The sequence below is a fragment of the Uranotaenia lowii genome, chromosome 3, assembly GCF_029784155.1.
Source record: "Uranotaenia lowii strain MFRU-FL chromosome 3, ASM2978415v1, whole genome shotgun sequence".
Classification (NCBI taxonomy): domain Eukaryota; kingdom Metazoa; phylum Arthropoda; class Insecta; order Diptera; family Culicidae; genus Uranotaenia; species Uranotaenia lowii.
Genome location: NC_073693.1, coordinates 315,941,519 through 315,964,999, shown reverse-complemented (window position 1 = coordinate 315,964,999; position 23,481 = coordinate 315,941,519). Strand labels below are relative to the sequence as shown.

Genomic DNA, 23,481 nt, shown 5'->3' with positions numbered 1-23,481 from the left:
GGAATCACAGAAAAATTTGTGATTTGAGCGAACTTTCATCACAATATCTGTTTTTCAGAAAACAGAATCAAGAGAATATCCACAAACTTCTCAGATTTTCAAAATTGAACCAAAAAACTTTAATTGAGTTAATATATTCTTTTAATTTTACGTCTAAAATCTTTGAATCAAGTTGAATCTAAATAATCATGAACAATTTTTCGGAAGCCTAAAATACGATTGAAAATATATTTTCAAGTGTACTCTTTTTGATTTTTATTGAACAATGCCATGGCTTAGACCAAATTTGTCCAGATGTTGTCCGGAGTTCGGACTGAATATGTTGAAATCAGATGACCGGATTTTGCCAAGGTTTATTCATAACCATATTGCTCGGTTTCGAACCATCGGGTTAGGTTTTTAAAATCTTCCGACCACCTTTAATGTTAAGAACTTCATAAGTAATTTAATCTTGTTTTGTATGAACTTTGGAAAAACTCTGCTAATTTTGAGTAATAACAACACTAATAAATAAAACTTTATACTTGAATGGCATTAAATTTTCTGTTTTGAACCAATCAATTGAAATTGAGGCTAAATTTATATTTTTCTAGTGTAAGCCAGCAAAGCTTCCAACTTAATTTTTACAGCCTTATCGGTGAATTTCATGTTTTTAAAGTAAAAACATTTCTATTTTTGAAGTGGCAATTATATTTTCTGTGTTTAACCAATGAATTTAAATTGAGGCTAAATAAAGGTTTTTCCAGTGTAAGTCAGTGAAACTTCTTATTTTATTTTCACAGCTTTATCGGTGAATTTTATTTTCTTTCAGTTAGAACATTTTTAGTTTTGAAAATCATAAATAGATCAAATAAGATTAGAAAAAATGACAAGAGTTGAAAATGATCAAGGAAAAATTTTATTAGAAGCCTTTCCATTACGCACGAACCGACTATTTTGAAGTGGTAGAATAGGAGAGGGTTGAGTCTTGCACAAACGTTTTGTCAGCAAAAAGCAGGACGGCGGGACATTTGGTGAAAAAGTGGGATATGTCCTGTTTTTGCGGGACGGGTGGCAACCCTAGGTTAAATGCCTCTATCAATAAAAATAGACAAACTATATAAGTTTTTTACTTTTTATCATTGGAAAATAAAATGTACCCACTTATTACAATCTTCAGGGGAAAGAGAAGAGCTTAACAGTAATCTGTTTAAAATATAACAAATAATGAAATATAATATAAATTATCCGAAAATATTGCAAGTGCAACAGGAATATAGCTGGTGACATGAATATGCGCATTAATGCGCACTATTTTGATTTCTTTTATTTAAGAGTCATTTTCTCAAAAACTGTAAGAGACTTTACAGAAGAATTTCTTGGAAGTGTATGAAGAGATGTCCGCTTATGTCAATATAGTTTTCAGACTCCTATCTATTGGAATATGAGAGAAAATGAGTATTCTCCTTAGTATCCGCATTTAGCCCACCTGTCTCCTAATTTAGCTACGACCGCAAAATGAACGTACAATATCAACAATTTTCTTTTGTCAATGTATGTATTGCATGTATGTCATTCGTACTCTATTTTCATTGATCAAAAATATGTAAATTTTAAAGTTTTTAAACTAATCGAAAAAAATCGAACAATGTAACATAATCTAACCATGTGACATAATCGGACCATGCGACATAATTCGACCATGCAACATAATCGGTCCATGCAACATAATCTGATCATGCGAAATAATCGAACCACGCTACAAAATCTGACTATGCGACAAAATCGGACTATGCGACATAATCGGATGATGCAATACAATCGGACCATGTGACATAATCCTACCATGAAAAATAATCAGACCATACAACATAATCCGACCGTGAAACATATTCTTCAATGTATCAGAATCACACCATGCAACGTAATCCGACCATGCAACATCTAAGCATTTCCGTGACGCAAAATCCGTTCGCATTTCTTAATCAGGTACTTCTTGAGACAGACGTTGGTTCGCTTTGTTGACGTTTTTTGTTTTGAAAAATCATATCATTACAGTTGATTTTTATTTTAAACTGTGAAGATTACATTTTTTCTATGATTTTTCGAAATAAAAATCTTTTTTTGTTCATTTTAAATATTCGTTTTCAGAAAAAAAAATAACATTTTCTATCAGCGTCAAATGCGATGAATCTATAAAACTCGTATCTACCTGAAAAAACGTTTTTGTGGCACATATCGTTTAACTTGCATTTGATTTTGACGTCAAACACATTCAGATACTGCGCGGTCATTGAACATGCGTAATGTTGTTGTTATTCAGCGGACCCGAGGTTGCTAAAAAAATTGTATATACCTAATTATAAACGAGCTGCTTGTTTGACAAGCTGGAAATTAGCTGATTTGTTCTCCTTCTGCGATGTCGTAGGACATAATTCTACGTCAAAAAAGATAGTCTAAGGATCCAGGATCAGGTCCGGACAAAAATTCAGGTCCCATTGTTTGGGACTAGGACTAGTGACTATAATTTAGATCTAAAATCTGGATAAGAATGTGGGTCCACATCTAGGAGAAAAATGAAGATGAAGGATAAAAAGGACCCAGGTAAAGAGGTACCACAGTGGGACAAAACTTGCTTTGTGCTAGACAAAACTTCGAAACTTCTTTAAATCAACTCATAGAGGTTTGATATCTTCGGATGACTTGTTCTCGGTAGTAAAAACCATCTCACCTACTAGTTGGTGATATTTTAGCTTTATATATAAATTCATTTTTGAAAGGTACAGGTTGGTTTACACGTGGGTTAAATTTAAATAAGTTCCCCTTATCTTGATAACGACAACTCCTAAACGAAAAAAAAATTACATGTTTGAAGATTTTCTACATTTATGCTGAAACACTGTCCTTTCCAATGCACTGTTCACGAGAAAATCCGCCGTGTAGTTCAAACTATTTTTTCTTGAAGTTTTATGTAAATTAAATACATAGAAATATCGAATTCCGTTTTTTTAGAATAAATGTTAAAAAATTTCTACATATTTAGAATAAACAGAAATTCAAATGATTTAACGATCTCTAGACAATTTTTGAAAGTTCTCAAATTCTAAGATTTCTTTGAATTATTGTAGGTAATTAAAAAAACTAATCGTTAAAACCATAAATGCTTTTTGCAACACTTTAAACATTTCCAAAAGTTTTGTAATGCAAATATTTTTCTAAGTATGTTTTAATCGGACATAAAAAGCAGTACTCAGTTCAGAGATGATAGTTTCAATTTTTTTTTAGCATCTCATTTTATCTTATTTAAAGTTTTCGGTGATAAAGTTAAAAAATAATCGACATTTTATTCTCTCTTTTTTTCAAATTTTATCTGTTTTGAACGAATGTTCAACAGTTTTTTTTTTTCAAATTATGACTTGACTTAACTAAATTTATTTATTTGTTAGCTTGTGATCATAATAAAATAAACCATTTTTCTATGTCCTTTCATTAGCCATTATTCAGCGTCAACGACTTTTTAAGTTTAAAAAATACAAGAAATGTAGCTTTTTTCTGACTTTTATAAATCTGTTTTTTTTTCTATTACCTTTCGCATATAATTCGAGATCATATACGCAAATTCTTGATATTGAAACTTATATCGATCATCGATCAGGAGTTAATGCATGAACGCAAATGAAATTATTCGCGAATCTTCCACTGATGTAGATGACTAACTACTCTACTCAATGAGCATTTCTAAAAGTTTCTGCAAAAATTTCAAACTAAAAATTTAATGAAAACTTAAATCTACTTGTTGAGTTATTATAGAAAAAAATTGTAAGTAGGAAGGTATTAGCTTACTCACTAAGATCTCACACTTAACTGAAGGCTTTCATTCCAAAAAATAGTTCTTGAAATTTGTTTTCAAATCTCATGAAAAACATCAAAAACATGCCTCAAAAAAAGTTAAATAATTTCTTCATGAGCATATATTAGAAGCAATTTTTTTTTCTTCAAAAAATTTAAATTTTGTTCTTTATTTTTGTTTGAAGCTCGACGTTGAATTTTACTAGAAAAACTATACTAAGAAATTTTTGAAATTTGTAAAAATCCATTTTATGAAAATTGAAGAATTTCAAGAATTAAGAATATTTGGTTAACGTTTATCTTAAATACATTTTTTTCATATAGCTGTATAGGTACCTTCATTTTTTATCTAATATTTCAAAATATTAATCTCAACTCCTCCTCCTTAACAAGATGCTCAAAACATCGATTTTTTTTTTAGATGAATGATTTGAAATGCTCTATCAATCAAGTTTTAAAAAATATAAATATCAAATTTTAAATCCAAAAAATAAAAAAATTAGGGTTTTCCAAGCTTTTTAGGCTCTGCCCCACAAAGCACCTGAAAGTTTAAAGTGGTATCCCTGAGGATCAAGTATGTAGAAAGAGGTGCCTTGTTTAGTGGGTCTGTTGTAAAAGGTTAAACTTTCAAAAGTAATGGGATCCAGGGTCCTGAATCAGGATAAGGAACGGGGGTAGTCATTTGGATTCACGGTTCGGGTCAGTCAGGATCGCAGACTACAATTATGAGTCAAGATCCGGATCTTAGTCCTGTATTCACTATCAGGAATCACAACTAAGGATCATGATGAGGATTGGAATAAAAGATGCTTATTAAGAGGGGAGTATAGTCTAACGGGTAAAAAAAACACCATTTTCACGAATTTTTTTTTGAGCTATCGTTCAAAAAAATGTATTCAATTTTTTTGCATTATACAAAGCATTGTTAAAACAACATTTAGTAATTTTTTCGTAGAAAAATATTGAAAAATGGAGCACTTTCGAGGATGCCTTTTAGAAAACAGGATTTGCGGTGGACACTGTATCTCAGCACAGAATCATCTGAAGTAAAAAAAATCAGAGCAACATATTTTTAATTGATGTTTTCTGGATCCCAACGAATTTATTTAACTTAAAAAATTTTTTATGAAATTTTTTTGGCTGTTTGAAGTAAAAACTACGATTTTTCACGAAAAAAATCCGCCATTTTTTATCTGTAAAATCTCTCCAAAGTAAAAAAAAAGAAAATCGTTGGGGTTTGGTATTTGATATGTAGAAAATATGTGCCAAATTTGAAAAGAATCGGTGAAGTAGTTTTCAAGTGACGATGTCCACTAACTTTAAAAATGTGCTTCCGAGAAAAACGCGTTTGAAGTTTCTGCTCTGCTCTGCTGCAGTATTAGATAAGAGGAGATAAAGGCCTATAATTTATTTTTATAATTTCTTCTTTAAACCCTACTCCTCCCTTAAGATCAGGACCCAGGATTGTGATTGAGCATCTGGAGGTACAAGATTGAGGATAAGGGTCATGATTCTATTTTAAGCGTTGCGAAATATTCCAGTTGAGGTGAAAATGCTGAAAACATTTTCACTGCAAACGCAACTGAGCAATCAAATTGGAATAACTATGTTTTTTTTTTTGCTTCATATGAATTGTTGAACCTCTATAAAAAATTATATAAAAAAATATACCTAGTAATTTTTAAAAAGATATTCATTGACATAATACCGGTTTTAGAAATTCTGACTCAACTTTGCGGTCGTGTGGATAAAACCTTTCACGTTAAAACCCGGGCAATTTTGAACATATTATTTAAACAAAAAAAAAACAGATTAAAAAGTTTTTTAAATAAATAGATGTCTATTTGAACAAACGAAAAAAAAACAATGAACCAAACATCGGGCGCATTCTCTCCATATCAATTCTTACTATTCAAACTGTGGCACAGTGTTTTTTCAATGTTTGTTGATTGTTACGTTTATATTCTGTCGAGTTGTGTTTGTATTCAGTAATGAATGCGATGATCTGTTTTCTGCAAACTTGTGAAGGATAAAATTTTCCAAGCAATTTTTCCTTCTTACCAGTACCGGTGTTAACTTAAAACTATGGCAGGGGGGAACGACAGTTCTATTTACACTTTGGTTTTTCCGTTTGCTGATGGTTTAAGTTTATTTTTTAATTTTATTTTTCGGAACTATCACTTAAAAATCCTGACACGTTTTTTGAGTTCGGATCACGATCGGTTTTTCATTTTTTGCACATGTATTTTTCGTGATTGATTATTTTTCAACGATTTTTGATTTTGTTTCTTTTTTTTGTGGGATAGTATGTAACATTTTGATAAACTCTACACATCTATTGTTAAGATTTATGTTTGTGATTTTGGTTTTTCTAATCAATTTGTATCGTTATTTTCGTTTTTACAATTAAGCCTAAAACAGTTTAAATTTAGAATTTATTTTCGTTTTTTTAAACACGCTCCGCATTTTGCATGCATTCGTCGGATTCCTGTAAATTTGCTTTTTGCCTTGCTGTTTGTTTTGAGTGAAAGTTCAGTTATTGTTCGGTAAAAAAATATATACGTGTGCGGAGATGAAAATTTTTAATATCAAGAAAATACTTACTCTCATGAGTAATTACTCGGTAAATATAAGAAATAAAATAAAATTTGTAGTAATACCTCTCCGTTCGACCGTAAATAGATCGTTACGATCAAGCTGTGTGATATGCTAACTCTTTTTAATTATCTAGACTTTTTGGTTTCTCCGTTCTACCGAATCCGTATGGTACTTTTCTTTCTCGAGATCTTTGGGGATCGTTCCGTTTAAATTTGATAATCTACTTTTAATGACGTGTGTTGAGATTCATTTTGTGGAAGTGTACAAATTGTGCAGATGGTAAAATTTCTCCCACACCCTTTTCTAATTTTTATTTCGATGGCTTACCGCTCCAAGAATTTTTAAGCTTAACTATCACCTGTCCCGAAGACACCTGCAATGTGCTTTGGTTCTAATTGTTGCTGTTCTGTGCTCGTGGTGATGGCCGTGACAGTTCTGGCAACTGCCGTGGTGAAAAACACGTCCGTGAAGGGCGCCGGGAAGCTCCGTTTGCGTCACGTTCTTGGTCCCGAGTAGCGACAGTAAGATCTCCCCAGGATGTCCTCCGGTGGGATGGATTGGTCAATCGGGAGCATGCCCTGGGCCTCCAACTGGTCGCGTACCTGATAAAAAAAAATCAATTTCGAAAATGTCAAAAATGTCAAAAATGTCAAAAAATCCAAAAATGTCAAAAATGTCAAAAATGTCAAAAATGTCAAAAATGTCAAAAATGTCAAAAATGTCAAAAATGTCAAAAATATCAAAAATGTCAAAAATGTCAAAAATGTCAAAAATGTCAAAAATGTCAAAAATGCCAAAAATGTCAAAAATGTAAAAAATGTCAAAAATGTCAAAAATGTCAAAAATGCCAAAAATGTCAAAAATGTAAAAAATGTCAAAAATGTCAAAAATGTCAAAAATGTCAAAAATGTCAAAAATGTCAAAAATGTCAAAAATGTCAAAAATGTCAAAAATGTCAAAAATGTCAAAAATGTCAAAAATGTCAAAAATGTCAAAAATGTCAAAAATGTCAAAAATGTCAAAAATGTCAAAAATGTCAAAAATGTCAAAAATGTCAAAAATGTCAAAAATGTCAAAAATGTCAAAAATTTCAAAAATGTCAAAAATGTCAAAAATGTCAAAAATGTCAAAAATGTCAAAAATGTCAAAAATGTCAAAAATGTCAAAAATGTCAAAAATGTCAAAAATGTCAAAAATGTCAAAAATGTCAAAAATGTCAAAAATGTCAAAAATGTCAAAAATGTCAAAAATTTCAAAAATTTCAAAAATTTCAAAAATGTCAAAAATGTCAAAAATGTCAAAAATGTCAAAAATGTCAAAAATGTCAAAAATGTCAAAAATGTCAAAAATGTCAAAAATGTAAAAAATGTCAAAAATGTAACAAATTACAAAAAATGTCAAAAAAAGTTAAAAATGTCAAAAATGTCAAAAATGTCAAAAATGTTAAAAATGTTTAAAATGTTAAAAAATGTCAAAAATGTCAAAAATGACAAAAATGTCAAAAATGTCAAAAATGTCAAAAATGTCAAAAATGTCAAAAATGTCAAAAATGTCAAAAATGTCAAAAATGTCAAAAATGTAAAAAATGTAAAAAATGTAAAAAATGTAAAAAAATGTAAAAAATAACAAAAAATGTCAAAAAAGTCAAAAATGTCAAAAATGTCAAAAATGTCAAAAATGTCAAAAATGTCAAAAATGTAAAAAATGTTAAAAATGTCAAAAATGTCAAAAATGTCAAAAATGTCAAAAATGTCAAAAATGTCAAAAATGTCAAAAATGTCAAAAATGTCAAAAATGTCAAAAATGTCAAAAATGTCAAAAATGTCAAAAATGTCAAAAATGTCAAAAATGTCAAAAATGTCAAAAATGTCAAAAATGTCAAAAATGTCAAAAATGTCAAAAATGTCAAAAATGTCAAAAATGTCAAAAATGTCAAAAATGTCAAAAATGTCAAAAATGTCAAAAATGTCAAAAATGTCAAAAATGTCAAAAATGTCAAAAATGTCAAAAATGTCAAAAATGTCAAAAATGTCAAAAATGTCAAAAATGTCAAAAATTTCAAAAATGTCAAAAATGTCAAAAATGTCAAAAATGTCAAAAATGACAAAAATGTTAAAAATGTCAAAAATGTCAAGAATGTCAAAAATGTCAAAAAATTTAAAACGTGTACATTTTTAAAGTGTCAAAATGTCTGAAAAAATAAATGTTTAAATTATGAAAATGATTTCATGTCAAAAATGGAGCTGCTTATCATACTGATTGATATCTATGACTCAATTTCTTGGCATCATCATCAGTATTGTGATTGCCTGAATAAAAAATACAGGAACTTTTTTTTTTGATTATTTGAACAAGGGGCTGTCAATCATTCCTTCAAAAGAAAAACTTGTACAAACAACCTTCCCTAATTGAAACCATTGTTAGAAACTAATTGAAAACTGATAAAACAATCTCAAACAAGTTTTCAATTAAAAACTCTTCTGTGGATCATTGTGTCTCCCATTTAATAATCAAATATAATATCAATTATAACTGCATCAGCTAACAATGACCGAAAGCTGAAAAGCAAACCTCGGAAAAAAAACAGTGGCATCCCTTTTTTGTTTTTTTTTTCTGTTTTCTGGGTTCTCCAAAAGCCACAATCAAAACCCACCTGTTCGACTTGTTTAAAAACTCTAATTAAATTTCTCCCCGCCAGCTTGGCGATATCGTCCTCGGTCCATTTCTCCGATTCGAGCAGCTCGGCCAGCAGGTACGGATAGCGGGAAACGTCCTCCAAACCTTGCGGGACCCTGTCATCGACGTCATTGGCATTATCAGCGGATGTTTGTTGGCGTCATCAATCGATGATTTTGATGGGTTTATTCCGTTCGAAGTTGATTGGTGAAAAGAGATTTAGGGAGGGTAAACATCGTTAGAAGTTAGAAGTTATATATTTGCCACGGGATTTTGATTAAAGATTATAATTAGAAAATCAAATTTGGATGAGGGTAATAGAATGGGGGAATGTGATTATTATTGTATTTATGTCTTTTAAGTGTCTCTTAAAGAAATATGAGGCCAGTTAACAGTCGTATATATGTAAACATACACAAATATAACGCGCACACAAGTCAATAACCTATGTGGAATTATGCTTTTGCAGAGCTTCTACGATTATATTTTAATTGAGATATGTATCTGAATCATACAATCAAAATATACTTCTAAGATATTGAAGTTGCCAAAGATACCCCGTTTTCCGCTACTGTTTTTAGAGCATGTCGAAAAGTATAGAGATTCGACATTTTTCTGATTAGGAAAAAACTAACTTTTGTCGTGTTTTGAGATAATTGACATCTACAATTTATGTCAATAGGCAGTTATGTTTCCTTTCTTATAGTCCAACTTTTACAGATTTGCATGGGATAGTTCTTGTTGAATTGCTGAACGCAGTGGCTGATACCGAGAACGGAATTTAGTCCTGAATTTTTAAACCATTGACATTTTATTTCACGACACTATATTGAAACTATGAATTATAAATTTTGAGTTGCAATTTTACCAAACTGTTGTTTTCAAACTAAAATTTTGACACTCCAAAACTCTACCTCTTCTTTAGAATGTTTTTTTTTAACACTAAACGTACCGGAGGCGGTCAAATAACGGTTTTTGAACTTTAAACGATGATTACGCCTTATATAATTGTTTTTTCGCAAATTTAACGACAGGACTATCTTTGTTTTTGAAATGCAAGTATTTTTGCGTTTTTAAAATTTTTTTAAGTGTTGCGGTTTTCGAATAACGCCTGTGGTATACCTATTCATACCGCGAGCAGTCAAATGACGGTTTACACTGTTTTCGCTAAAACTTTCTTGTTTCTCAACCGATTTCTTTTAAATTTATAGTTTTGAAAAGCCTATAATGTGACTCAAATATGTTTCTCAGACAATTTTCAGCTACAATCAATTATTTTGAAGTTATGTTAAGTCCAAGAAATTTTTTATGAAAAAACATGCTTCGGGAAAATTGCTATAAATCTGTTCATCAGTGCTTGAAAAAAATTTCACTTAGTGCATGAGAAACCTGAAGCTATATGTTGCACATACGGAAATTTTTATCAAATTTTTTTTAAGATCATGGCCACAAAAAATGTAAAAAAGTTGTGTAAAACCCGTACTTTTCAATCAATCAACCGCCAAAGCTGTTCCTGTTACAGTAGAAAAAGTTCAAAAAATGAATTGGAAAGTTGACGTAATTTGTCACATTTTGGCATCTTTAGATTTTTTAAAATACGAAATACATAATTTATGACGAATTTTCAAAGGTAACTGTTTTTCAAACATTTCATCAATTCGGATTTTTGATACAATTCCTACACCTAAATTCAGCTTTGTACTGGATTTTGAGTATGTTATCGTAAGGTTTAGGCAAAAAAATTATATGCAAAAGAAAGAAAATTTCATACCGGTTCTAGTGACGAAACTGCATTGGCAGTGCTATGCTTGACAAAAATATGATAAATAAAACAGTGAAGTAGTTTCCTAGTCCTAGAAAAGTCAGCACAAATTCTTGCTTGGCAGACGGGCGCAGTGGGTGGCAATGTCTCACAGCCACAGCTATTTTTCACACGAAGACGGGTGAAAGGAAACGAAAAAATAAACGAGCTTTCACTCAAATTTTCTGGTTTTACTTTCAGAAATATGTTTATTATGTTTTTGTCAAGCATCGCACCGCCAATGTAGTTACGTCACTAGAACCGGTATGAAATTTTCTTTCTTTCGAATATATTTTTTTTGCCTAAACTTTACGATAACATACTCAAAATCCAGTGCAAAGCTGAATTTAGGTGTAGGAATTGTATAAAAAATCCGAATTGATGAAATGTTTGAAAAACAGCTACCTTTGAAAATTCGTCATAAATTATGTATTTCGTATTTTAAAAAATCTAAAAATGTCAAAATGTGACAAATTACGTCAACTTTCCAATTCGTTTTTTTGAACTTTTTCTACTGTAACAGGAACAGCTTTGGCGGTTGATTGATTGAAAAGTACGGGTTTTACACAACTTTTTTACATTTTTTGTGGCCATGATCTTAAAAAAAACTTGATAAAAATTTCCGTATGTGCAACATATAGCTTCTAACTTCAGGTTTCTCATGCACTAAGTGAATTTTTTTTCGAGCACTGATGAACAGATTTATAGCAATTTTCCCGAAGCATGTTTTTTCATGAAAAATTTCTTGGACTTAACATAACTTCAAAATAATTGATTGTAGCTGAAAATTGTCTGAGAAACATATTTGAGTCACATTATAGGCTTTTCAAAACTATAAATTTAAAAGAAATCGGTTGAGAAACAAGAAAGTTTTAGCGAAAACAGTGTAAACCGTCATTTGACCGCTCGCGGTATGAATAGGTGTATACAAAGTGTCGGTATGTTTAGTGTTAAAGATTTGGAGCTAAATAAGTTCAAAATTCTAAACCAATCATTTTAACTTTGAAATTCAAGCATCAAAACACGTATTTAATACATCAACAAGCTAGGAGCCATGTAAAAGGCATTTACTACTCACGATTATCAACAGAATCAGCAGAAAAAAGAAACTTAAGCGTAATATCCATTACTTTCAAGCTAATCACTTTGATAAATAAATCGTTCATGTCCTTACAAATTTTATGCTGAATTGAAATATTTTCCAAAGCAAAAATTTTACTTTGTGTAACTCATTATTCCAAATTCTCAACTTCAGATTCATACAAGGCAACAAAATTAATTTTTCCGAGATGCAAACTATTTATTAGTTTTTCAAAAATACTTTGGGTGCCCTGATAAAAATATTTAATTGTTTGTATTTTGACTGTTTTCCTATAAGGTTTTGTGTTTTTTAAGTTACCTTTGAAAATATTAAAAAATTATTTGAGAAATTTTAGTACTTTTTCGACTAAACTATTAAACATTACAGAAATTTAGAAAAATGATCAATCTTTCCGTAGGCCGCAATTTCCTTAAAAAATAGTAATAGATGTTTTCTTCAGGTTTTTTTTCTTGTTTTCTGAACCAAGTTTAATTTAAGTATTTCATTATTCATAATTAAAGACGATTAGTTTTACTGTCTTCAACAAACTTGTCAAATTAACCTTTTTTATCTTTATTGTGAAAGGTCTGAAAAACTTGTATTGTATCATTACATACACATACATTATAATTTTACTTTTCAAGATCACTGTATTTCTGAAGTTAAAATATCTAAACTTAAATAAATACGTAATCAGTTTTAGCTTTTTATGTAGGATTTGGCAATGATGGATTTCACCTAAATCTGAGTCATTTTTAAAACCATAATCGCTATATCAACAAAACTAGAGGAGACCGAATCTGACCAAAAATTCGAGATCAGGACTCAAAATTTAACCAAATAAGTCATTAAAAATTGCACTTAAAATGCTGTTTACTGGAAATTGCAATTGAATTTTATAATTATGCTTATTAAGCTAAAATAATTAAAAAATAATTTTGAAATTTTGAAAATTCTCAAATGTTTGAAAACTGATTTTTTCCCATGTTTGGAATTAATGTTTAAATTAATTTACAATACTTTATGATCCTACTATTAAGATTTTTGCATTTTCTTCAAATTAGTAGGTACGTTTTGTTTCAATTCTAAATTTTTGTATCCAGAAAACATAATCTTCGTGAAATCCTTTAAACCTTAATATTTCTTCAGAAAAATAAGGTACGTTCTTCTAATATTTATTATTTTAAATCATCTTTTTTCAAATCGATTTTTCTTTATAAATCTTTGAACAGGTCGAAAAGTAATTTGAAGTAGCAACTTCGTAGTTGAATTGTAATGGGCTGTGTTAACCAAATTAGTACTTGCTTTTTGATTTCAATATATACAACACAACTTAGAAATTTATATTTTGATTTTTTTTTCTGTTTTCTATTGATTATTCGGTATTATCCTTTAATGATGAATTAAGAAACAAAAATATAAAGCTATCATTGTCAACTTAAAAAAAAGAACTAGGAGAAAATTTATATTTAAAAATATTTTTTTCTCTGACATTAATCACTATTCAAGTGAATGTAAATATTTAATTCTTATTATCAAAATAAAAATCAAGCATCAAAAACGTGTTTCTAATGATTTTCTTAAATTACAAATGGATATTAATTTTTTCCATATCGAGAATTCACATTTCAATGAAATATTTTTCTAATTGTTATGTTATATCGTGGAATATTTGAATAACCTTTCCAATGAAAATGACGAAAAAAAGTGTAACTCAGGATGATTTAAAATTAACAATCATCTAGGCATATTATCATTTTGCTTAACAATACCATGGTTAATTTCCGATTTGATCTGAAATTTATTTTAGAAGTGGGATTTATCTTTTTTTTTTTCAAAGCAGGAGTTATTTTTTATGTATACTGTGCACTGATTTTTATGTCCGAAGCTTTAAATTCTGGTTCGAAGCTTGACATTCTGATTTTTTTCGAAATTTTATTTGTATTCTGTTTCTGGTGCTTCGAAATTACTGATTTAAAATTTAATTTGTAAACCAGACTGCTTTCATTTAATTCTCAGTAAATTTCTTTTTCAGAATAGGAAACGACGTTAAAAACAGTTTGTTAATGACTAACCATAGAAAGCATCGATTTGAAACTTTTTATCTGATTTACTTTAAATCGTATAAGCATAAATTATTATTTAATCGAGTTTAGGTAATGGTGTTTAGTAGACATATACTTTAAGAAATCAATTTTCTTATTTACTATGCATTTTTGGTATGGTAATTATTTCGTGCTGAATTTGAGTACCGAAAACACCCCCCCGGACAAGTCCTTCACACGGGCCTGTCAAACAATAACACGATATATTACATTAACTTTAAACTTTGCGGATATTTCGGTGGAACATGCAACTTATCGATAGATTTATGTTCAATGGTATCCAAATCAATGTTCAAAAAATCGCTCGAAAAAATCGATCAGGATACGTTTTAAAAATTATTTCTTCTTCGAATACTAACAACTCTATAATAAATATATCAGAATTTTATCCGAACTATATCCAGAAATATGACTAATGTTATTCAAATTAAAAAAAAATGAAGGCAGTGAAAATGATGGATAACCCATGAAAATTCTAATTTCTAATTCTAATTCTAATTCTAAATTTTTTTTGCATTCACTCGAAAAAGTAAGAAATGAGCTATTTCTGTTTAACCGCAAAGATAACCGTTGAAATTTATCAATAATTTACAAATAAGATTGAGCGATGAAGTCTTTACTCTTATAAACTCTATTTAAATAAAAGACTTTAGTCCAAAACTTTGTTTTTCAAAAATTTACAATATTAAAAATGTTACTCAACATACAAATAAAATACACTTTCAGCTGAATTTTCGATTGAAGTAAATGTACAAGTTCTCTGACTAACAAACATTTAACACTTATGGTTAAATTCCTAATGTTTCGGCTTTGGTCTTGGCCTTTCTCAAAGCGTATCTAAAATATCTGAAATTTATTTGAATAAATTGCAATTTTCTCAAAATTTTGTTGCCTAATTTTGTAATGGAATTGGGCAAAATCTGGGAAATTTGGCAAGCTTTTTTAAATGTTTCGATTGAAGTAAATGTAAAAGTTCTCTGACCATCAAAAATTTCACACTAATGGTTGAATTCCTAATGAGAATCCTGTAAATATTTTTTTTATATAATAATATATAATAATATATTATTATATAATATATAATAATCAATTTTTTTCTTTAAACGAAATCTTCAAAATGATTCCAAATTTTTGTTCATACACATTTCTGCTGGTTGGTGTTTCCAAATTGACTTTGATTGAATATTAAAATTTAATTTTGAATCCCGAATCAAAATTTTCTAACTACGTTCTTTATGAAATTTTAATGCTTTATAAAATTTTTAAATTCATATTTTAAAATTGATTAAAAACTAAACTTCGAGCTGAAACTGAATCTTAATTTTGAATTTGATTTTCCAATGTGGATCCTTGTTTTTAACCGGAGGTTGGAATTTGAATTTCGTATTTGAAATCGAATTTGAATCTAAGTTTCAGATATGAATTCATATTTGGTTCAGAAAAGCGAAATTAGTATTTGAAACCTTTACTAGAAATTTCTTGTTTGGATTCTGTATTCTTGGCTTTCAATATGAATTCTTAATTTAGTTCTTAATTCAAAATTCGACTTGTGAATCTAAATCAAAACCTTTTTTTAGTTCCGATTCTGCATAAGAATCAAAATATAAATTCAAAATCAAAGTTCTTAAAATGGTTTGCAATTTGAAATATTTACTATTCAATTTACTATTTAAATAATGAGTTTTAAATATGAAATATGCAATCAGTCGAAATTAAAAATTCAAACCAAAATAAGAATCAGGATTTTTTGCAAATGATGATCAAAATTGAAATTTAAGGACAATAAATTGGATCATTAATCCGAATCTGATCACATACATTGATTTCAAATGTTAAAGTAAAATTTGGAGTCACAAAATCTGGAATGATTATAACCTAAACTTTCCATATTTTTCCTGTGAGTATCTAAGCCATGTAAATCCGAACGATTTCCCTCAATTTCAAAATTATTCGATTTGAATTTCCTAGAAAAACAATCTAAATATTGTTTTTTTTTATCGAAACACAACATGATTTTGAAAGTTTAATTTGTTGAGATTTTAATTAGCATTTCAGTCAAATAAAAGCGAAAAGGCCTTCCTTAAGGCATATCTGAAATATTTGATTTATTTCATATAAGATTGCAATTTTTTTTAAATTTTTTTTGATTTTGCAAAAAAAAGGTGAAAAAAAAATTGGGAAAAATCTCAAAAAACTGACAAGCTTATTCATATGTTCTTGAAATTCGATATTCAGAACTTAATACCAACGAGGGAGAAAATGAAAAAAAAAATGTAGGAGAATTGTAGACCTGGGATAAGATGTCGAGGCTTTGGCTTTTGTTCTGATTCGAGGTTGTTACTCATGAATCATTTTAGTCGTTCATCAATATTTGATAAGAAATTTGAAATTTTGAGCTTAGAGAAGAACATTGCTGTTGGCATTTTTTAAAATTCATGGGGGAGGGAGTTTAATCCCCAAATTCCCCTCCCCCCCCTCCTGCCTGTTTCCATACCCATTTTCCAAAAATTAATTTGAATCAAATATTACAACTGTTTTCCTAAATGGCATAACTTGGTACCTCTTTTGAATCTTCATTCCAATTCCAGTCTGAGATTTGAAATTTGAAATGAAATTAATCCAAATAATTTATTCTTGGTTTTATACTTTTGATTCTGATACCTATATGTACTTTTTAATTAGAATAACTTCATTACCTTGTTATTCAAGGCTGTCTACAGTCCAAGATTTAAAAAAAATACATTTTCTGTGCTCTTCTCAAGAAAAACCTGGACCGTATAAAGCCAATAATAATTACTCATTTGAAATTAAAATATAAATTTTACGATTACGGGCAATGTACAAAACTCATTTCCGGTTCCTTTGCGTATTCAAAATATTATGTATTCTCTGGGGCAGCATATGAAATAATTGATTCATAGGGGCCCCCGAGAAAATTTTCCCCGGGCTCCCCCATGGCTTAATCTGGCCTCTAAAACACACATTTTTTAACTTCTAAATTCGTCGACTATCAAATTTTCAAAGATGATGGAAGTTTTTAAAGAAACATGAAAATTAAGTGGAGGAAAAATATCAGCTATAAATATCATCATTTTTTCGAAAAAAAATACAGCGATCCACCGACAGGACTTGAATTCACAATCTCTGCTTCTTCAGGTTCAAGTCGTGTCGGTTGCCGAAAAAAATTCTGTGTTTTGACGAAAAAAAAAATCTGACTTTCTGTGATTGCACCCAAAAATTCTGTGATGGTTTTCTGTGACGCTTTTTCCGTCAATTTCATTTAAGATTCATGTCAAATTGCGTCTTTTTTACATTTTACTAAAGAAAAATCAATTAACATTACCCATTTCATAAAATTTTTCCAAATCAAAGATAATTATCTTAAATTTATATTGACATGTTTTTCGGGGAGTTTTTTTCCAGCTTGCAGTCTTGTTTTTAGCAAAAACGACGTATTGATTTACGTTTCCAACGTTTCGATCCTTATTGGATCTTCTTCAGGGACGAAAAGATACCGAATTCTTGTGAGTGTCGACTCAGCTGTCTTTTGACTGCGTACAGATGTTTGCAAATAAAAAAATCCGTTTGCTTAGTGTTTTTGGGATTTATTTTCCACAGCATCAAACTTTTAGCACAGTCTTCTATTTTCACTTAATTTGTATTTACTTTTTGCTTTTTCATTTTTTTGAGTGTGGATAAGTGAAAAGTGTAGACTGTGCTGAAAGTTCAATGCAATGGAATATTTATCCCAAAAACACTAGAAAAACGATTTTTTTTTTATCCGCAAACATCTGTACGCAATCAAACGAATGCTATACACTACCAGCCGAGTCGACACTCACAAGAAAACGGCATATTTTCGTCCCTGAAGAAGATCCCGAGCAGACTTTGATGCCCAAATTGATAGCAAACTGAGACCATAATAAGGTGTCAACAGCAAACTGATAGCATGTTTTGCTGTTCAATTTTATACGAGAGCAAAACAGGGCATAATTAAGGTGTCAGATACTTTTAATTGAGAGCAAACCGAGACCACATTTAGGTTTCAACAGCAAACATGAAGCAAAATTTGGTGTAGAATTTGAATTGATAGCAAAACTAGGCATAAATGAGGTGTCATTTTTTTTTTAATGTAAAATACAAACCTGAGGCCAAAACTGAAGTTACACCTACTTACTTATATAATCCTCTTCATCTCTTCTATTCGACTAATTTAAACAGTTGAGTCGCTGCTATTGTTATATTGGCTTGCACATTGGAACATGAGATGGGATTCTTTTTAAAGTAGTAGTGCTGGTATAGAACATTCAATGCAAAGGAGATCGGCCCAGAAGAAAAATAGATTGGAGAAAAAAATTGAAACATTTCAATAATCAATCTCAACGGGTTCGAATAACTGTTAAGAAGCCAAAAATACGCCAAATTTGGTTCACAAAACTGAACTTCCACGGTCCTTTTTTCCAACTCAAAATTAAGTTTGATCGAGGTTCAAAACATAGTTCGATTCTATGAACTTAAAGTTAAGTTTCCTGTTTCCTCCTTGCGATAAGGGAGCAAAACTGAGTTCGACCTTATGAAATAGAAAAAACTCCTTTGTTGCTAGTTCTCCTTGAACCGGAACAGCAACCAACGAACACGCCGCAAAATTTTGACGTTCCGGAACAATTACCGGAACAACATAATTTTGAGTTTGAAAAAAAAGACGTATCATTTCAGGAAGGTGCAGCCACACACAGAAATTTCCAACCTGGTAAATTTTATTTAAAAATATAGATTATCAAACGTTTTCTAACTTGATCATCAATAATGTGAATTGAAATTGTTTTTCAAAGAGTATTCTTAAAACTTCTTTTTTAAGTTTCTTTTCAAAAATTTCAACTACTTAGTCTATACAAAAAAAAATTAAGAGTCTATTAAGTCATAACTGAATACAAATAGCAAATCTGTTCGTAACCGGCATAGTTCGCGCATTTTGAAAGTTAATGGCCAAAATAGGCATCACTAAGGTATCATCGAATCGTTAAAAATTTCACGCCCCGAGGAGACTTTGATGCGACAAAAAACAATTTAGACCACCTACAGGCAAAAACGTTAATATTAACTCGTACTTTAGAAAAATTTATATCGAAGTCCAGAAAACTTCAAATTTCATTTATGATAATTGTTCCATAAATTTTACTGTAGAGATCTTGATAGACGCAAAGCGAGAAAAGTTATCAAGTAAATTGTTATGGACTGCAGATGTCTTCACTTACCCCGTTTTATGGGGTAAGTGTGGACGGTAGATTTTCCCTTTAATTTTTCGGTAAATTTTCATCAAAATTGTGTTTTCTTGGTTGAATACGTTGCTTTATGGCATATGCATAATCCTAACCAGCTTGATTAAACTTTGACGCTTGAATAAAAGGATTTTAAAATTTTACTTAAAATCTCCAGAACAAATTATGTTAAATTACATAACTACTCATTTTAATCGCCTTTGTGTAGACTTGATGCTGTAGAGTGTAGAATAACAAATGTTGTTTTGCTCTTGCATCATCAGTTTTTCAAGATCGTTATCAAATTTTGTTCTTGATACGAATTCTTTGCATATTTAAAATATATACATTCAGGCGTTTAGCCGCACTTAAGTAAAATGAATAGTTGTAGAAGGATGCTGAATCCGTAGTAGAATAAATTTCATTTAATGTAACAGAACTCTGAAACCGTAAACGAATTCACGAATTTCATTTAATGTAACAGAATTCTTAAGTCGTAAACCATTTCACTGAATTTTACTGAAAGCTATTATGATTATCATGAATTTCAATAATCTCTAGATATAAAGTTTTTTGCACGTAAAAATGGAAGAATGAATTATTCCAGTGCAGAAAAACAAAAATTGTCAGTTGTTATGTTTTGTTGTTATGTTTATCGTTTTCGTTCGTGTTTTGATCATCTCGCCCGAAAAAAAGTCCCCCAGCCAGACAATTAGAGCCCACGGTGCTTCCCTGGATCAACGAGCCTTCCGGAATTGATATTTTAGGTGATGCAGGTTACGTCAGGACGCAGAGAACAGCGGCTAGCAAAATTACAGGTTATTTCGGATTTTGATATGGAAATAATATTTTTAATTTTTGTTTGGTATTGTTGCCTTACAGACTGCTTTGTTTCGTTCCGTTGTGGATGTTATCACATTTGGTAGCAAACTTTTCATTGCCTGTAATGTCCTCAAATATGCAGCCGGATTTCAAAACCATAGAGGTGATGAGGACAAATCCGAATGCCGCTGAAATGGCTATCAGGGAGCAGTTGGTGCGTTCAAACAGGTAAGGGTTTATTAATTTAAATCGCTGCTTATGCCAAGTTGGATGATGACATGTTATGATAAAGATAAGAACACATTAATTTTTCTCGCGATTGTCATGAAAGGAGCTCGCACACTCACTGTGAAACTGAACGTCGAATATGTTTTTTCGCCGATAACGTCCTCCTTGCCACATAAGACATGGAGAAGTGGATAGAGAATGGTTTGGGATTAATCTTGAACTGACCTCAGAACAAAAAACCTTCACATATTTTTTCATTTCGATTCTCCAGAAGTGACTTTTTCATCGTGACAAATTTGAAGGAATCGAAGTTAAAAAAAAACAAAACGGGGTGACTAGTTCCCTGTTCAACTTTTAACTGTTCCTCATCATGTTACAAAATGTAATGATATGGCATTGTCGATTTATTGGAGAGATACATTTTTCCAGGTTCGCGTTCATGGCTTTTTTTTTCAGCCTCAGCAGGGGTAAATCATTTTAACGGCTCAAAAAAATCATGAAATGGTAATTTGTGGATTTAAATTTGTAATTATGAATATCGCCTTAACTTAATTATAACTGCATCTGATATTTATAAAGCCATACGTTGTTTTTTACAGTACTCACTCGGTAATAAGATGTTTTGAGGCACTGTTGAAAGTCCCGTTACATATTAAATAAGTACTGTTCATTAGACCTTTCATTTTTGAAAATGTTTCATAATTTTGTTACTGTCGATTGTTTCACGTTTCTCGAATCTGTCCATTATTCATAGCTTGGTGGGACAGTAAGGTTTTTTAACATGTTGTAGCTCTTAAAAGTGATTTAAATCTTTATTTTTTTACATATTTTTGGCAAAATTCCTTATAATATCTCAATGACTTGAACGAAACAATCCAAATTCGATTAAAATAATGTTTATTCCAACACAGCTTCGATAATCGGACGTTTTCGATGGTAGGACGGTCCCGACTGTCCGACTAATGAGCGAGTACTGTATATGAAAATGATATAGATACATACATTATACGTCGCCATGTTACGCCTCAATGTATAAAATAAGACTTCAGCGTTTAAAGAATATCGCCTATATATGGAGTTGCGCTAAATACTGAGGGAGATATTCATGGTACATTTCTATTTAGCGGAGGTTGCAACATTTCGTACCTCTCCAACTTAATAGATGAATGATAAATGTGCTTAATAAAAGTATCCAAAACGAAGTTTTTTTTAAATTTTACAGCATGACATACAAGATAACTAAAATTAGCTTCCTCAACATTTGACCAGGTTACCAATTTAAGAGTATTTGAAAACGCCGAACAGATGTTTTCCAATGTGACTCACTCTCTTCCGTTTCTGGCGAGGACTTTTAGATAAGAGCGAGCTCCTTTAACTAAAATTATTCGATACGTCGTTTTTGCAAAAATCGTCATGGTTATAACCAGAAATACCGGCATGAAGGATTTGGTGATCGTAAATTTTTGGAAATCAATCGCACCGTTTGGTCTTGAAAAGTGAGCTCCTAGTAGCGAACGATTAAAGAGAGGCGTACTGTCATGTACCGCACATCTGAAACGCCTGAATGTATACTATAAATTAACTGCTGTTTAGCTTTTATTGCAGAAAAATCCGTAATGTTTGTACATTTTGGCGTTTAAATGTTAGCTATTTGTCTGAACCATGAATATATTCACTTTTATATTGCATTCATAAAAAGCGATGTTCATCATATCGCGAGCATTATGCCATAAAAGTCCACTCGGGTATTGTATTGTTTTGAAAATCTTCTATCAAAAAATATAGGGACTATTGTCTTGAATACTTTTTTCAGATTAACCGTATCAAATAAAACCTAAGCATTGTCTTTATCGATACGCTGTAAATTGCTCACACGTTGCATAACTGAAGGCAACTCTGGATACTCAAAAAATTGTAAGATTGAATTTTGCTATCACGCCTTGATCAGCAAATTCATTCTCATTTCGGTTGACTTACGGTAGAACATAGCAAAAATAAAAAGCAATTTTTTAACAGGGATAACAAAATTATACCTCGTTTTGCTGTAGTTTTATTAAAATTTTGAAAGCAAAATAATGCCAAATTTTGATGTCAGGCTAAATTATGTGATGCCTTAAACTGGCATCATTGTGCTCTCCAAGCTCTCGGAAAATGAGGTGTAGTTCGGCTCTCAGTTTTAGCAAAACTAGGCATCACTTTGGTAACCAAGTATGAAAATCTTTGCTCTCATTTTTGCTGTGTACCACCTTATGTCAAGCAAAATGAGAGCAAGTTCGGCTCTCAGGGCGTGATAGCAAAATTTGCTATAATTTTGCCATAAAAGTCTGCTCGGGATCCAATAAGGATCGAAATGTTGGAAACGTAAATCAATACGTTGTTTTTGCTTAAAACAAGACTGCAAGCCGGAAAAAACTCCCCGAAAAAACATATTTTCAGTCGAATGTTCTACCACAAAAATATATTGACATGAAAAAAGAAATTTTGAAATAAACGTTTAAAATTTAGGAAATTCTGTGGAATCTTTAAAAATTTCTAAAATTCTGTGTTCTGTGTCACAGATTCTGTGATGTAAATTGGCTCGAAATTTTGAAAAATTATTGATTTTTCTGTGATTTTGGCAATTTTGTCGGTGAGCCGTTGTATCTTTTTAAAAAATTTGTTATATTACCGGCTGTGTTCTTCTTTCACTTGATACTCAAAATAAAAATCACTTTTCTAATAAAATATAAGCAAGTCAAATTTGGCTTGTCCGTCAAAAATGGTTTTAATCTTGTTGCTTAGTTTACATGTTTTTCAAAGTTTAATTCTACTTTTTTTTTTCATATTTGTTGTTTCGATAGTGAAAGTGGTGAAAGTAACTATCGATCAAGGTACTCTAATAACTGTTGATGATGATGGATAATGCTGTCCTGTGTATTCATTGCTTTATTGCTTAATTCAGAAACAAATTGAAGTATTTACATAAAAATCAATAGTTGAATTATACTCTGAGCCAAATAAAAACTGCTCTCAAAACTGAAACAAATGTCCTGAGATTCATCTCCATGATTCCACTACGCATCGAAATTAATTTGAACACTCCGC

General features: G+C 30.6%; 1 protein-coding gene across 1 annotated transcript in view; it reads right to left on the bottom strand.

The window, feature by feature from the left end:
• Positions 1-4,405: 4,405 nt before the first annotated feature.
• The window catches only part of LOC129755546 (dipeptidase 1), a 70,308-nt gene continuing 51,232 nt past the window's right edge, over positions 4,406-23,481 (bottom strand). The window contains exons 7-8 of the mRNA XM_055752095.1: positions 9,080-9,218; positions 4,406-7,028 (exon numbers count right to left, since the gene is read on the bottom strand). Coding sequence (XP_055608070.1) covers positions 6,921-7,028; positions 9,080-9,218 — 247 coding nt within the window. The 3' untranslated portion in view covers positions 4,406-6,920. The remainder of the gene's footprint in view (positions 7,029-9,079; positions 9,219-23,481) is intronic.